Source organism: Numenius arquata, chromosome 2 (assembly GCF_964106895.1).
Source record: "Numenius arquata chromosome 2, bNumArq3.hap1.1, whole genome shotgun sequence".
Lineage (NCBI taxonomy): Eukaryota > Metazoa > Chordata > Aves > Charadriiformes > Scolopacidae > Numenius > Numenius arquata.
The window spans coordinates 57,843,470-57,860,012 of record NC_133577.1 but is presented as its reverse complement, the minus strand read 5'-3'; the positions used below and the strand labels follow the sequence as shown (position 1 = coordinate 57,860,012).

Sequence of the window (16,543 nt, the reverse complement as noted above, 5' to 3'; positions counted from 1 at the left end):
ATACAATACTCTTTATAACATCCTTAACATATTGCCTCTCAGAAAGCATGAGGTGAGACAGTCTTTGAATCTGCTTACAGTATGTTAGACATCATGAGGGGAAAATGTCCTTTTTTTGTTTCAACATTTTTTTCACAACCTGAGAAAGCAATTTTCTCCAAAACCTTGAAAAATCAAAGTCAGTACAATTGTTAAACACTTTTATGGGATGCTCATTAAAAACTGACAGGGAGAAAATAGCTGGGGACAAATCCTGAAGCATTTGTTCAGTTTCAAGTCGCAATGAATTCAATGTGAGTGTTACTTTATTGAGGACTTCAATACTAGATCCTTTACATGAATAAGGACCTTGGCATTTTGACTGTTAATTATTCTCTGATTAGCTTGCATCTAGTGAAACAAACTAAACACAATAATATCCCCTATGCTCTGTTCAAGAAATCTCAACTCCAATATTCTCCTCTCCCTGTGAGATCAGAACTCCAACAGTCATCAAAGAAAGTGCTGTACATGAATAGAAGCAAAATATCAGAGTTTAGATTCACAGTACAGACTTCAGAGGAGAAGGTTTTTTCCCTAACAATAAAAACTTACAAATCTTTCTATATTTGAATATAAGGCAAAATTCTCATATTGCAGAATGGTCTCTACGAGTCTTATTTAGACCAGGACCCCCTCTTATGTTTATGTGAATCCCACACCAGTGCCAAAGTGCAGCCTTATGACTTTATTAGAAAGCGACAAGCCAGGATAAGATGAAGACTGAAGATCTTTCAGTAAAGACTAAATGTGTTTCTAAACACTAAACTTTCTGAGTATTTATCTTTTTACAAAGAAAGAATATGTTTCCGATGGCCAGAAATGATTACAGAGGAGGAACAAGCGTTACAGCTATTTAAAACAAGGTCCCTGTAATCTCATATTCATGAAGTAACCCAGTCAACATTCCTACATGGCAAGAACAGTATCGACAGTTTAAATGAAGTAAACAAGAGGGGATCACGAGAGAATCTACATAACCAAACAATAATGCCTAATTATTCCTCATTCATAGTCCTTAACAGAATTATGATATATAAAAAAAAATTACAGGGAAACGATTCTTGCATACAGCCAATAGCATAAAATGATAGAGGCAATAAATAGAGATAATAAAATATATTCACAGAAGGGAAGGAGGAAGAAGCAATTTTCCTGTTGCTCAGCCCTCTTTCGCCTAATCTTTTTTTTACCGTTAGGTTACATCTTCAAGAGCTGTTTTCTATGAATGGAAACAGAATCCTTCATAAGGATTTCACTTTGTCTCACAATTTTTTGTCACTTTTTTTTAGGTGCATGTTATAAAAGATTAGCTACACTTTAAGTTTTCATTCCTTTTTTTAGAGTGGGGGAGTGGGGACAGGAAATCACAATCCCAGTATACCAAGAACCGGACTTTGCTGTAACAAGTGAACTACGAGAGCTTTCGACAAGGAGTTGGTGTGTGAAACAACCCACCAAGTGCTGTATCAGTGAGTGGGATGAGACAAAAAAAGAAGGGTCATTCACTACAATGTGCGTGGCAGAAAAACCTCTATCTGAGGGGATGCTTTGGACATCTTGCAGTCCTTGGGCTGTGACTGACGTCAGGCCTCTCCCCTCCTCTTTCACCCCAAGTAGCCTCAAGCAGCTCTCACAGCCAAAAGTCTGCCTCTAATTTTAGTTCCTACTCCTGGCACATGTTGTGTCCTAGATCACTGAAAGCCTTGCATTAATACACTAAGACCCAGTATTAAGCTAAAGAACTGACAGCTTTATGGCATGCACTCAGCCTGGGAGGAAAGCTACCTGGGATTGCCTAAACAATCCCAACATCCTCTTCTACCAGGAAATTGATAAAACAAATTGCCACGAGTGTTTCCCCTATACCAAGAGATTAATCAGATTGCAAGGGTGCAGTAGAGTACTGTGTGCAGGTCTGGAGCCCTCAATATAGAAAGGACCTGATAGAGCAGGTCCAGAGGAGGGCCACCAAAATGATCAGGGGGCTGGAGCACCTCTCCTATGAGGACAGGCTGAGGGAGCTGGGGTTGTTCAGCCTGGAGAAGAGGAGGCTCCGGGGAGACCTCATAGCGGCCTTCCAGTACCTGAGGGGGGCCTACAGGAAGGCTGGGGAGGGTCTGTTTCCAAAGGCCTGCAGTGACAGGACGAGGGGCAATGGTTTTAAGTTGGAGAAGGGGAGATTTAGATTGGATATTAGGAAAAAGTTCTTTACCATGAGGGTGGTGGAACACTGGAACAGGTTGCCCGGGGAGGTGGTTGAGGCCCCTTCCCTTGAGATATTCAAGGTGAAGCTCGACGAGGCCCTGGGCAACCTCGTCTGGTTGGGGGTGTCCCTGCTGACTGCGGGGAGGTCGGACTAGATGACCTTTGGAGGTCCCTTCCGGCCTGGACCAATCTATGAATCTACAAATCCTAAGGAAAAAGGTCTAAAGAATAGTACAGAGCATCTTTAAACCTCCTTTTAAAGAGTTATACCGAAAAGCTTACAAAAGTTGTCTCCCCGTTTCATTTCCCCACAACGATGCCTGTTTATACAAATACAGAAGGCATCTTCATTCTTCTCCTCTTGATGCTTTTTCACCTGTCTTTATGTCTACAGGGACCTGTCTACTAAAAGAGCTGAAACAGATGAGTTAAAAAAATGGCCATACACTGCATCTTGTTTGCTCGTGAAAGTACTGACGAGTGTCGTGGTTGGTAGATTTAGTCTGTTTCTGGTGAACATTCATAATGTTCAATATAAGCAGGTCAATCATTAGCAAAGACATGTGAGGAACCAAGGATGAAACTTAACTGGCAGCTGAAATATCTCTCTCTAGCATTTTAACAGCAGTTTGCTCCACACTATATTTAAGGCATAAGGCCAGGACAAAACCAACAAAAAAAGTTTACATTAGAAAAATTGGGAAAATTTTGCAGTTTGGCCATGTAGGAAAGGCCATGTAAACCTCTAATTTTGTTGTCTTTGTCTTCTGTGGGCCCCGTTACTTTAAAATACTAGGTCATGCATACCATGTAACTTCCACTGAGTACTGTGTTCCCCCTTTCAGTAACCAGTCTAGCAAAAAAATACTGGTAAAAATGGTAATGCAGTAACATGATCATCTCAAAAGGACCACATTTTTTTTTTCAGCAGAAAGAACAGGTTATAGCCTAAGCCCCTATGTCATGTTTATTATTCATCTTATACTTTTACGGTTAGTTACAGAATGATTCCCAATGACAGCTTCTTAATTTCTCTGTGCTCAGATACGATTGGCTTGGCCAAACTTGTAAAGGAAGAATGCATTTTGCCTGGATGTGTGTCCCATACTGCAAAGCTTCACAGGAGCTGTGAATCAATTAGATGACACAGCAAGAGGAAATGCATAAAAAAGACTTAAAATAAAATAATCTTCAGTGAAATGTCTCCATATTTAGTTAAACAGCATTGCTGATTAAGGCTGTACATAAGCTCAGTGTGGAATCCAGAATCATTGCAGCTGAAAATCATTAGCGAAAGCCTGCTGTCCTCTAGTTTCATCTTCATATATTAATTTCACATACAAGGAAAAGGAACTATTTGGAAATATGTTGCTTTATTTAAGTCTAGTGTATAGACATCCCAGCAAAAATACATTAATGTGCTTTACACTTTGCAACAAGACAGTGATCTTACAGGATTTGAGTGAATACACAGCAATGACTACAGTTGAAACCATTTTTCTGCTTAGTTGTTGACTTTTTTTGCCTTTTTTTTTTTCCTTCCCCTGGTTCCTGACTCTGTGGGAGATAAGATGCTCAGTTACTGAAATGGGATATGTGTTGTGGGCAAAACAGAAAAGGAAAAAAAAAACAACAAAAAACCAAACGTTTAGCAGAAAAAGATCAAGGATGCACATGAAACTGAGAGGTTTTTTCTTCTTCCATGTGATTTTTGTCTCTAGACTATTTACCTTGAGATTGTGTGGGCTAATCTACAGTACAAAACTAACGCAACATTCCAAACTGTACTGGAAAAACAGGACACTTGGATAACCACTTCCAAGTCAGGAGAGACACTTTCCTTTCTGATAAAGTACTTGGACACCAGTTGTAACTCCAGGGCTACATAAATCTTTAGCCATGATCTCTCTTGCTTGCTGGCAGAGCAATACAATAATTGTTTTTTGGGGGGTTTTGAGGTGGGAAGAAAATTTCCCTTTGGGCATATGGTCTTTGCAATTACACTTCCTAGATATTTAGCAAAAATTTGAGTAATGGCCAAGCAGCATGTTTCACACACAACCAATTGCAGGCACGGATAAAAACACTGTTGGACTTCAGATCCTCTTCTAGCTGTCATCTCCCGTGCTTCTATTATTTATTCAGAGATTCAATAATGGAATTAATTATGGCTAAAATGCTCAGATGAATAACTGAGGTTCATGTGCTTCCTTGCATGTTGCAGCATATGAACATGTGTCCTAAATTGCTGTTTCTCTCTGACAGGAAGAATCTGGCTCGCTGTGTCACACATCCGTGGCTATCCTTCCTTGTGCTGGATAAGCTAGTACTTTCTGTACCTCCAAAAGGCAAGTCTGAGTGCTGATTCATCATGCACTATATTACTTAGATACAAGTATCTCACCATCTAGGAAATCTAAGTTTCTAGCAATTAATGGCTGCACAGACTTTGTTGTTGTTGTTACCTTTTACTTCTCTTAATAATGCTCTTTCTAGGAACGGGCCTAATCCCTGTCTGTATAGGGATAAAAAAAACCAATTCACGTTGGGTTCTTTACAAATCCTGTATTGGGTCAAATGTTGCCTTCTTAAAGCTCTTGCGTATTCAGCAGGAGTTGTGAACTTACATCCGAGAGCAGAATTTGGCCCACATCGTTCTGAAGTGTCTATTAACTCTCCCACACTCAGAAATAAATCAAGACAAGATTCCTCTCGAGCACAATGAGCCTAAAATATAAACTATACTGCTCACAACAGGGAGACCAGGAATTTGACTTCAGTCATATGGTGCGCTCCCTCTTGCAAAAACACCAGAGTTGGGATGCGCAGTGGGATATCTTCTCATTCCCGCTCTGTTTGCTTCGAAATTTATCATTTTCCTCCAAATTTAACATTCTTCCCCACCTCTCCCAGCCCCAATTCTTCTTTGCACAAACTTGGGAGCAACCACTTCTGTTTACCCCGTGCCCCAACCCCTCGTTGCCACCTGTCAGTCAAAGCTCCATTTGTCTTCAGGAGGGTGAATAAAGAGGAGGGGTAAGGAAGAAAGCGGGAGGACCTCTGCATTGATCAAAAATGTATGGGGCGGAAAGGAGCGGGGAGAGGGAGGGAGAGGGAGAGATGGAGATAGATTAGAGGGTAACAAAACTGGAGAGGAAGATAAACAGAGCCAAAAAGAAAAATGTCCTTTGTTCATTTAAATGGCTCTCTGCTCCCAAGCCCTCTGCATGACTAATGCCACGCTGTGGTGTGTAAACCTCTTGGGCACATAACACAAACAAAGCATAACTCGGCCTGAACAAACAAAGGCCTAAGCAACAGTGATTGAATTCATCTTAAAACAACAAATCAATTCTTCCCTATTAATGCCCTAAATACCAGCGTAGGAGCACTGTCCTGTTGTAATAAACAGCCATGTGTTCAATTACCGTCTGTTTTCCCAACTATTGCTCTCTTCAGTAATTACACCATGCAATGCATTCTACACTGACATTATATTAATGTGCTGGGAGGAGAGATCTTAAATACGAATTAAATCAAGGCTAAGCATCTCGGAAAGCCTTACGGAGTTGCACAAGTGCTAACAGGGCATTCTTCAGCAGAAAGCACAGACTGATTTCTCTCTTCCATCTCATCTTTTCACTTTCATTCCCTGGCTAAATAAATAAATTAAAACACAGGCTTGAAAGAACTCTGCTGCCCCAAAGACCGCCACAATAAACCTTTCATAAGCTCTCTAAACATCCACTTCACCTGTACAAGATTGCTGCTCAATAAGGAGCGTTTCCCAAGCTTATGTCCCACCAGCTAAATAGCAACGACAAAACCCCTTCAACAACAGACAGGTGACAACAAAGCGAGGCAAGAAAAACAAAAGCAGAAAACTTTCTCGACGGAGACAAATGTAGGAGAATAAAAGTTTAAGAAAAGGTTTCTTACCCTTTTGCAGAACCGTCAAACAACTTCTATTGACTACTGAATAGTGCACAGCAAACAGACCAAACAAAAGATATGATGAAAGACGTGTTTACTTGTACGGGGCTCCTTCCCCCCACCTCAACCTTTCTTTCCATTTCGTATACACCCACGCTGCACCCTTTGCATTGTGTTGTTAAATAACCAATAGCAACCCAGATGAAACACTGCAAGGGTTTCTATGATGCTGTCAAGCACCAGACAGATGCTTGGCAGTGTCAATATGGTTACATTTGGGTTGTGCCAAGGTTTGAAATGAAAAATAAAATAGGAATAATGATAATACTGAGAGAGAGAGAGAGAAAGATGGCAACGAGTTAGTGCATGGACGTGCAATAAATTTTTAAATCAATGGAGTATCATCCTACCTGCTGGGTTTTACTTCAGCAATTTCAACTGTTAGGAAACAGATAAATAAAGCTTTGCTTTTTGCCTGTGTACTGGATTGCAAGAATTTTAATAGAAAGCAAAAGCAAATTCTGGGGGTGTAATGACTGCAGATTTCTAGGCCCTCCAGAATAGACTCATCGGCTTCTGCTGCAAAGACATGCCAAGTATGTCTAACAGATGAAGTATGATAAACTTCCAAAATGTTTCATAATAAACTGCCCTAGGTGCTGCGAAACTTTTCTGACTGAGGCTTCAGAAGATACAGAAATTTGCACATTTGGAAGAAATCAAATTTTTAAAGCTTTTCTGACTAAAATATTACAGTTTTCTGACTAAAATAGTACAGTTTACCCTCAAAACCACAGCACATAACATTCAGATACATTTAAGTGTCTTTATAACAACTGCTCATTTGTCATCCTCAGGTCATTAGATACAAAAACAACCCCCAAACCTCTTCAGGTTTTGAAACTCATTTTTGTTTTACTAGTTTGAATTTTTTCATTTCAGCTGCCAAACCAAGTCAGGGGAAAAGCTGTTTCCACCTGACCCAAAATGTTTTATTTAATCTTAATTGAAATGTTTTCATTTCTCTTTCAGATTAATCATCTTAAATATCTAAAAACAAAAAATATCATTTCCAATGAAACATTTTGTCTAAAAATGTTGACTGTTCCAAATTTTCTACTATTTTTGGCTAAAATTGACTTGTTGAATTGCTAAATGGTATCAGGCCTTCATTACTATTTAACACGTTTTAGGGTGCCCACCCCAATCCTCCTTCACCCCGTCTTGAGCTTTTTTTTTAATTTATACGTTACGATATAGAAATCACACACATATAGCATGTTTTCTCCTGAGGCAAAGCAGAAACCACACTACAATTAAACTGTATGAGAAGAAAAGATGACGGAAGGAGTTCCATCTTCCCAGTACAGCGCATTTACAATGCAAGAGATGTATACAGTTGTGCAAAACTGGCAACGTTCAAATCACCTTAAAAATATCAAAGTTAAACAGACACGTAACTAATAAAAGTAAGCAACAGCTTAAGAGTGTTTTTACAAGGCTACTTCATTAGCTAAACAACCAAGTGGGAGTTGCTGCAGATGCTGCTCCTTGCCATATTAGAGGCTTTCCCTTGCTTCTGGTAAACAGAAGACACAAGACAGCCTTGTGAATAGCTCACGGCACAGACTGAAATCTAAAGCTAATCAGACAGGATGATAGGTCATCTTCATCAACTTCAAAAAGCCAACCCACATGCTCGTCCCAGCTCCTTGCCTCTCTCCTTCCCTGATCGCTTTCTCGCTCATTTGGCCGTATTTTCCCCTTCCCCCTCCACTTACTTCCCGCAAATTGTGCTGTTGAGAACGAACGCAGGGAGCCCTTCAGGCCTCAGCATCCCGGGCGCAGGTGGTGGGGAAAACTTTGAAGTGAGCTCTCCACTGACTCTAGAGCTGGCCGTGCCTCCTCCATAAGCAGCTCTTATTAAAAAAAAGACCAAGTATCCACTAGAACAAAACCAAGCAGGCCTATTTAATTAGGGCAAATGCTTGATATCCACTTCTTCATGTTAAACCACACAGTCACACAAGCCTGGGAGGTCTGATTAATTTTAATATGCACGGTCGTGACAAGCGCCTCGGGGGTAAGAGAGAGGGAAAAAAAAATTCCACAAACCCCGCTAGCTCGACAAATAGGTTTCAGCTAAATGTTGTGTATGTTGCCCAGATTAAGATGTTACTATTCAGCAAGGGCTTGAACCTTTAATATGAGGGACAAGAGGCCTGAGAAACAGGTGGCTCGCTCTTCACTCTTGAATAAATGACATTCCCAAAAGCTGTGGCACATAAGCATACAGAAAGAGCTGGCACACTCCCTCATGTATATTTGTATATTACCAGACTGGGTCAGAGCTTTCTCCAGCAGTGATCCAAGGACTGAAATGAAGCTTGGAAAGCTAATGGCTTTCCTGGGGGAGGGGGAAATTAAAGAAAAAAAGAGAGTGCAAAAAATGAAGGCAGACTGCAAACTGCTCTAGCTAGAATACACTGGGGGCAACAGGGGGTAAGAGTGGCGGCAAGTTTTGAAACACCTATTGACGTTAATCACGGCTATTGGAGAGTCTGGCTACCCAGGGAATTAGTGGCAGACAGGAGCCCAAATAATTATTTTGGTCTTGGTGAACCAGTTCCATGCTGCGCTGTAAAAGATGGGAAGTGAGAGATCAAGAATCGTAAGAATCTTGTTTTGGCTGCTGCTTGTCTAATATTATGGAGTGAATGTGCCCTGAAAGGAAATTTTAATTATGGAGATCCATCAGAGAAGACTTTCATTCTAAAACAGGGAGGGGGAGAGCGACTGTATCTTCTCTAAAAAAGCACGAGTTTCCTGAATCTCACTTGACCATAATGCTTTCTTCTATATTTAAGATGCTGTATCAGCACCTCAGATGCCTTTATCAAAAGAGAAAAGAAAAATCCAAAAGCTACAAACCTTTGAGGATGTAAGCAAGAGAGACTTGGAAGGGAATCTAAGCAAATTTTGAAAACGTCCATTGAAATAAACCGTGACTATTGGGCTAAACTATTAGGAAGGAAAACACCTGAAAACTGAAGGTGACAAATGAATAAATTTCTCTTTGAGCAAGTAAGAGCTGGCAGGGCTTCAAACTAGGCTACCTCTGTTCTAGAGTTAAAGCACTTGTTAATAAAGGTTTAAGCTACTGCAGCAATTAACAGTGCCTTCTCTTCACATCGGCCTATTTCATAAACTCCATCCTTTAATTTTTTTTAAATTATTTTTTATTTTTATCAGCAGTATATGAATGCACATTTCCATATGGCAGGGTCTTTGAAAGAAGCACATGGAAGTTTGATGCTGGCTTGCTCTACAAGAAAAGACACATTTTCTGGTAACAGACTGTGTAGATGAACATGGAACCACAACGCACTTGAAGCATCCTTCCACTGCAGCAGAAGCCTACGAACAAAACTTGAAAGTACTCAGCTGCAAAGTATCCTTGTTTGTCCTTCAGTAGAACAGCATTACAAAGCCTCTTCAACACATACTTTGTCAAAGGGACAGTGAAGAACCAAATAAAAGAAATTCAGACCTCAACCAATTAGAATATCCTTAGGCTTTTCCTGAATCTGTTCACTTTATTTTTTCCCATCTCATAAGATGTGATTTAAAAGCAAGTGTCTGCATTTCAAAGGCCTCCCTTCTTGTGCCCATTAATGGTCTGCTTTGGAATTTATCGCTTAAGAAGAGGGAGACCTCTTATTTCTTTACAAGATATGTTGATTAAAAGTTTGATAATATTAGTAGATATTCCGGGATCTCATTTCAACTAGAGAGCCTGAATTCAATATGGTTCACTTTTACAGACTACAGAACTGCTTAAACAACAGTCATTTAAATTACCACAAGAACAGGTGTTGTGATTTATAATGTAAACTTAAACATCAAACACAAATAGCCTTTGGGGGATGTTCAGAAGACAAAAATCATGCCCGAGAGGCCTTTCTCATCCCCTTCTTTCCGACAAAGTAATTACTTATAGTATTGCAGCATACTATAATACCTGAGGCTCTAGTACTCACACTGCCTGTTAAAGCCCTGCAAACGTATATATTACCTGCTTACTAAACACTTGAGATTAATTGTTCCTGCTCAGAAGACCTAAGGACTAGTAGCTTGAAATTTTGAAGTAGGAACAATATTAAACACAATATATAGATAATTCTTGTGTGTGCACATTTATATATATATTTATGTCTAAATATATATATCTCTAATACATGCACTTTATATATATGTATATCTGTGTACATGTATTTATATAAAATTCAAAGTATTCATTTAAACAGCCAAGCCAAATTCAGTTTCAAAGGTCCTCATTATAGAAGAAGGAGCGGTGCAGGAGAATGAGTGTACCTACATGTGTGCACACTCATTTGCGCAGTCTTTGTGGTCAGGTAAATGCTCATATGATCCGTTTTATCCGGAATTCCTACAAATTCCATACAATAGCACAGATCTGGCCTCAGAAGATACAGTATGTAAGTTTTAAAGATAAACAGACAGAAACATAACCTGTTACAAACATATACTATCAAAATGGAAAAAGAAGATCGATTCTTAATTAAAAGTTAAGAGATGTAAAGAGCCGGTGAGTACTCTGGCTTATTCTAAAAATAGGAGAAAATTTACTTGTTTGCCTTTTTTTTTTTTTCTTTCCATAAACCAAGCCATACATTTAGAGGAAAGGGTACACAGATTTCAGAGATTTAATTTTCCACAAGCACAGGCCATAAATTAAAATACAGCAATCCAATCCCATTAATAGTGCAAGAAAAAGCTAAGTGGCTGCTTTGGTCTTTGCTTTCATGAACTTGTGTCAAGCTCAGTGACTTCAAAGAGATTTCCATTTCATTTCTACAAATGAAGAGAACAGACAGACAGAGAGTCTCTGCCATCCTCTGATGCCTTAAGAAAACAGAAGAAAAACATGCCTGTATCTCATTCGCCTAATGATTTTAGCTGCATCCCATGGTCGGCAGACGACCCTCAGGGCAAGGGCTTGAGGTCTGTCACAGTATATAAGGCTTCTCCAAACCCACTCCATTATCTTCATTATTGTATACCAGGAATAAAAGGGGACTGACTCCTCTTCTGAAGTGCAAGTTAGAAAGGACAGAATGTTTCATGTAAAATAACATTGTGCGACTTCAGTAATAGGTTTATGCCTTTGGGGGCCTAATACTAAAGCTGTATATAAGGATTTTCTGCAGAATTTGAGAGAAGAAAAGTGAGCACTGTATTAGCAATGAGTAAAATTCCACAAGTTTTAGATTCACTGAAACACTCCCTGTCTCTGTGTCAGCATGACTCATTGTCAATCACATACTTTCATACAGCAGAAGTAAAATGGCAAGTTTAGGGCCAGGGGGCAAAAGAGCATGGAGCTTTATAGCTAAGTATAAACCCCTGCATACACAAAAAACCAAATGCATACACACAAGTGCAAGGAGGAAAAGAAAGTGACAAGCTTTCGGAAAGTTCTTAGCAACGAGTAGGTAGCATGGCTTCCTACAGGGAACATTATCCAAGGGCATACATACAACAAATCAACATGATTTATATGATTTATATGAACAGTGATGCTTCCCTTGTCAGCACATGTGTGGGTACATGTATGTGCTTACATATATGCATACATACATATGTGCATTTGTGCACATATGCACTCTGAGCAGTATGTTCCTTAACACTGTAAAAATCACTGTCCTTTGCTAACAAAATTTACTAATTAGTAACTCTTCCTAACAAACATAATTTAAGAAAACCATTTACCTTATATCACTAAAGTTTCTTAGAAACAATCAGAGCTGTTATCAATATTTTGGAATATCTCACTTGTCCTCAAAACCCATTTAAGAAAAGAGGAGTCCTTTCCCTGATTGATATGAGGGTTTGGATCGAGACCTAAAGTTGTCAACCCAGCCCTTCCCTTTTTTTCTGGTTTTGAAAAAACACGCCATTTGAAAGACTGCTTCAAAAGCAGATTTCCCACAGTAATTCAGAAGACAATTTCAAACAATAAAAACAGAGCAAACACAGCCCATTGTACAAGTTAAATAATATATGAACTTTTGAGCACATAGAGAAATGGGAATCTGGCTCATATCTGGTCTTCGAAAGATTCACAGGAAATTGATTTAATTAAAACTCAGCCACTAGTACACGTTTCCCTTTCTTCACAAAGGGAAATAAAGTATTATATTATTGTTGTTGACATAATGCAGCAAAGCTGAACCAAGATTCTTGGTCTTCTACAAAGCTCCACAAACTAGCAAGACTAAAAATTATTACTGAAATACACAGTGATCGTGCATTGTTGAACTGTTACCTACATGTGACTACCAAAGATTCCCACTTGTAACTGATCTTACTCATGGGGAAATTCATTTGACCTGGACAGGCTAGAAGACTGGGCTAACAAGAACCTTATGAAGTTCAACAAGGACAAGTGTAAGGTCTTCCACCTGGGAAAATATAATCCAGGAGTGCAGCACAGGCTGGGTTCTACCTGGCTGGGGAGCAGCTCTGTGGAAAGGGACCTAGGGGTCCTGATGGACAACAAGCTCAATATGAGTGATCAATGTGCTGCTGCTGCTGCAGCAAAGCAAGCCACCAGAATGCTGGGTTGCATCAACAAGGGCACCACCAGCAGAGATAAAGAAGTCATTCTCCCACTCAGCGCTGCTGTCAGGCCACACCTGGAATACTGTGCTCAGTTCTGGTCCCTGCTATACAAAAAAGATGTGGACAGGCTGGAGAGGGTACAGAGAAGGACCACAAAGATGATCAAAGGAATGGGAAGCTGCCAAAGGGTGAGAGAACTGGGTTTGTTCAGCCTTGAGAAAAGAAGGCTTAGTGGAGACCTTATCACCATGTTCCAGTATTTAAAGGGTGGCTACAAAAGAAGATGGACACTCCCTTTTTACAAGGAGTCACGTGGAAAAGACAGGAGTAATGGGTACAAGTTACTCCTGGGGAGATTCTGACTGGACACAAGAGGGAAATTTTCTGCAATGAGAAGAATCAGCCATTGGAATAATCTCCCCAGGGAAGCGGTGGATTCCCCAACACTGGACACTTTTCAAATTCAGTTGGACAGGGTGCTGGGCCATCTTATCTAGACCGTGCTTTTGCCAAGAAAGGTTGAACCAGATGATTCTTGAGGTCCCTTCCAACCTGGTATTCTATTATTCTATTATTAATATGCTAATTACCTGACCAGTAACCAGTGATGACTGACAACTTTACTGTAGCACTACATGAAGACGACATGACAATAAGTACATTTTCTGCTGGAGTCAAACAGAGAAGACATTGTGCTTACAGTAGAACATACTTCTTTTAAGGAAAGATATTCATATTTGTGGAGGATTTCTAAGAACAGTCTTGCCATCTGCACCCAGAAATATATATTTTTTAATTAGCCGCTCTAAAAACAATCATGTTGGCTGAAGGGAAGGGGGAGGGATACTTGTCAAAATGATGTATTTGTCCCCCACTACCTTTCAATGCTCTCATACGAGCCTAATTTTCTTCCTAGCCAGCTCACCTCTCTGGCCTCCTTTTATTTCATGTCCCATTTCCCATTCTCTTCTAACTTCTGAACTTTTGTTAGTTCGCTTTTAAGGAGAAAGGGAAAAAAACCCAGTCCTTTCCTATTCATTTTTTTCCTGGATGGGGAGTGAGCAGAGACATGAATATGGCACCCTCATAATGATTTAACTAGGGCTTAATGAAATTTTCATCACAACCTGCTGTTCATTTTAATGGCCTTTGAAAGACAATAGAACAATGGCTAGAGGGAAGAAAAGATTTTCTGTTGCATGCATTTGCAAAGCCCAACATTCAGTTGCTCCCCCTCCTCTCTCTCCCAATCTCTTCACAAAGCTGTAGATCTTTTGTTTGTACTGTGTATTTTCATTTTAGTAGAACTGAGATAATGCACAAGCTCTGTAACCATTCTTACGTCTATCCATGGCCTTTCCTTAATGGAGTCTGTGCAGCTTGTACAACCTCATACTCAACAGAGTATTTTTACATTGCCCAGAACTCCCTGTTCTTTCCTCTCTCTATAAAAGTCTGGTCTCCTTCCCTCCCACCCCATACCATGCACAGGAAAGATCTTTTCCATTCAAAGGCACAAGGTAGGTCATTGCACCGACATTTAAGCCAATGTAAATGCAAAACGAAATACTATGTTTATACGTAATATTCCAAAAAATGCTTAGACAAGTAATTTGTTTCCCAGCAGACCCTTACTGTGTGCTCCAGTCAAGAAGAGAAGACTAATTTACCATCCTGACATCCTCTTGTACGTAACGATGTGGCTGTGTTTGCACCTGTATTTTTATTCCAGTACACAGGTTGTCCTAACATTTTTTTGTAGGTGCTGCCAATTCATGCTTCAACACTGAGATGGGCTCTGAGGGCCAGGACTTTAAACATTTGAAATCGATTTCTACAATAGATTTCAATGGGCAGGTGTAAATGAAAATGAAGTCTTTGTTTTACTGTGCATTACTGCGCATTAGGGAATAGGGCTCAGTATGTTCACACAACACCAACTGGCTCCCAGTCCCCTGGAAATCTAATTGTAAACATGCATGCTGGATACCTATGGTAAGAACTTTATACCTATAGTAAGAACTTTATCTTCCAGTCAGGGGTTTCACTCTGCCCCAAATAGGCAGGAATTGAAAATCTTACTTAAAGGAATGCTGTTCTGCAGCTTCTCAGAGGCGAGATGTTCGGTTTTAGTGTCAGCCCACAGAGCACAAGTGACATAGTCTCTGACGGGACATGCAGTTTCAAAAATTCTGCAGAGATGATACATATACACCAAGTTTGAAACTTGCTGGCCAGACAATGTAGAGAAAGAAGCCTGTACAGTGTCTGTTTGTATAGTACCTGCACTACAGATAAATAGAAGATGACACGATAGGAGGTGCTCCAAACAAAAGCTTTCATGAATTCCAAATTTCACTCCTTACCTTTCAGATAATGACATGTCTACTAGATAATTTCACAAAAAAATTGACATTGCTGATAACATTGCTCCAGAAATGGGGGGTGGGGGAGTAGTGGTGTAAGTGACCCCCAGGCTGTTAAAATTATAGTGTCCATTGTGCCCGTGTTGAGGAGGTTGCCATGTCTATCGCAACTGTGACAAAAAGACAGACAAAGGCTCTCATTTGGGAAAAGCTAAAAATGTTACCTATGATGGGATACTGCTGAAATTTATCTCTAATGTAGACAAGAACTGTGAGTTCTTTACTTCAATTTTGCTAGCAAGAAAAAGCAAATGGAGCAGAAAATGGGAAGATTAAAAAGTATACGTATCCAAAGAATCTGGAGAAAAGAAAACACAACAGAAAATTTTGGTCAGTTTCCCAGGCCTTACCTTCTGGCTCATTTTTTATGAGCTCTTCCATTTTTCTTTGCTTCAGGGTGTCTACAACATCCGCTAGGCTCCCTTTGCGCCTTTCAGGGGTTCCCAGGGCTGTGCTGGACAATGATTCTCCACTCTGACGCCCACCTTCTTCTGCCTTCAAAGGTGAGGTAGATGAGTTGTGCGGGGCAAATGAAGACATCACTTTATTGCCATCAACTTCCTGAAAGGGGAGAAAAATGAGATGAAACATTTCTTTCTTTTCTTAAAGAAGAAAAAAATCAAGATGGAAAGAAAGAACAATCCTTTGTTCTTTGAGTTCATTGCTGTTTGTACTTCTGTTGAAACCTTTAAAAAAGCATGCAATGCTTCAAAAACACCCAGAACAAAGCCTATCCATAAAGCATAAACCACGATTACAGGCTGAAGTGAACAAAGATCAGCTTGCAGGAGAGAAACATAAAATACAGTTTTTCCCTAATTGAGAAGAAGTGTTGTACTCATAGGTTTCCTAATAACAATGGTATCGATTACCTTTAATTGTTTGTTCTTTTACAGCTTGCTTTCGAAAAAATCTTCAATTTTTACAAGGACCATTAATTTCCTGACTTTATAACCTACTTAATGCCTTGATGGCTAGTTGTTTTAAGAAATGAAATAGTAACTAAGTATTAAATGCCCTTCACCATATGACTTATTTTAACTCACAGTTCAAGTAGTTCTCCCATCTATAAGGGATGAAGCAATTGTTTTCTAACTCTCTTTCTATTTTCCTCTTCCATCTCATACCTTCATTTCTTGTAGAGACAATATTTTTCACACAGGTGGTCCTAATGACTTTCACTGGCGGCACAATGGCAAAACTCTGTGACCTGGAACATATGCACAATCCTCCTCATGTGAGAATCCACAGAGGTCTACTTATTAATTTTAATGGAAACCAAAACTGGTTCC

General features: G+C 39.8%; 1 protein-coding gene across 5 annotated transcripts in view; it reads right to left on the bottom strand.

Annotated features, from left to right (window-relative positions):
- Window positions 1–16,543, bottom strand: part of SOX5 (SRY-box transcription factor 5) — a 493,077-nt gene that overhangs the window by 210,192 nt on the left and 266,342 nt on the right. For all 5 annotated transcript variants that reach the window (XM_074144406.1, XM_074144405.1, XM_074144407.1 and 2 more), the window contains one exon: window positions 15,602–15,812. In XM_074144406.1, coding sequence (XP_074000507.1) covers window positions 15,602–15,812 — 211 coding nt within the window. The remainder of the gene's footprint in view (window positions 1–15,601; window positions 15,813–16,543) is intronic.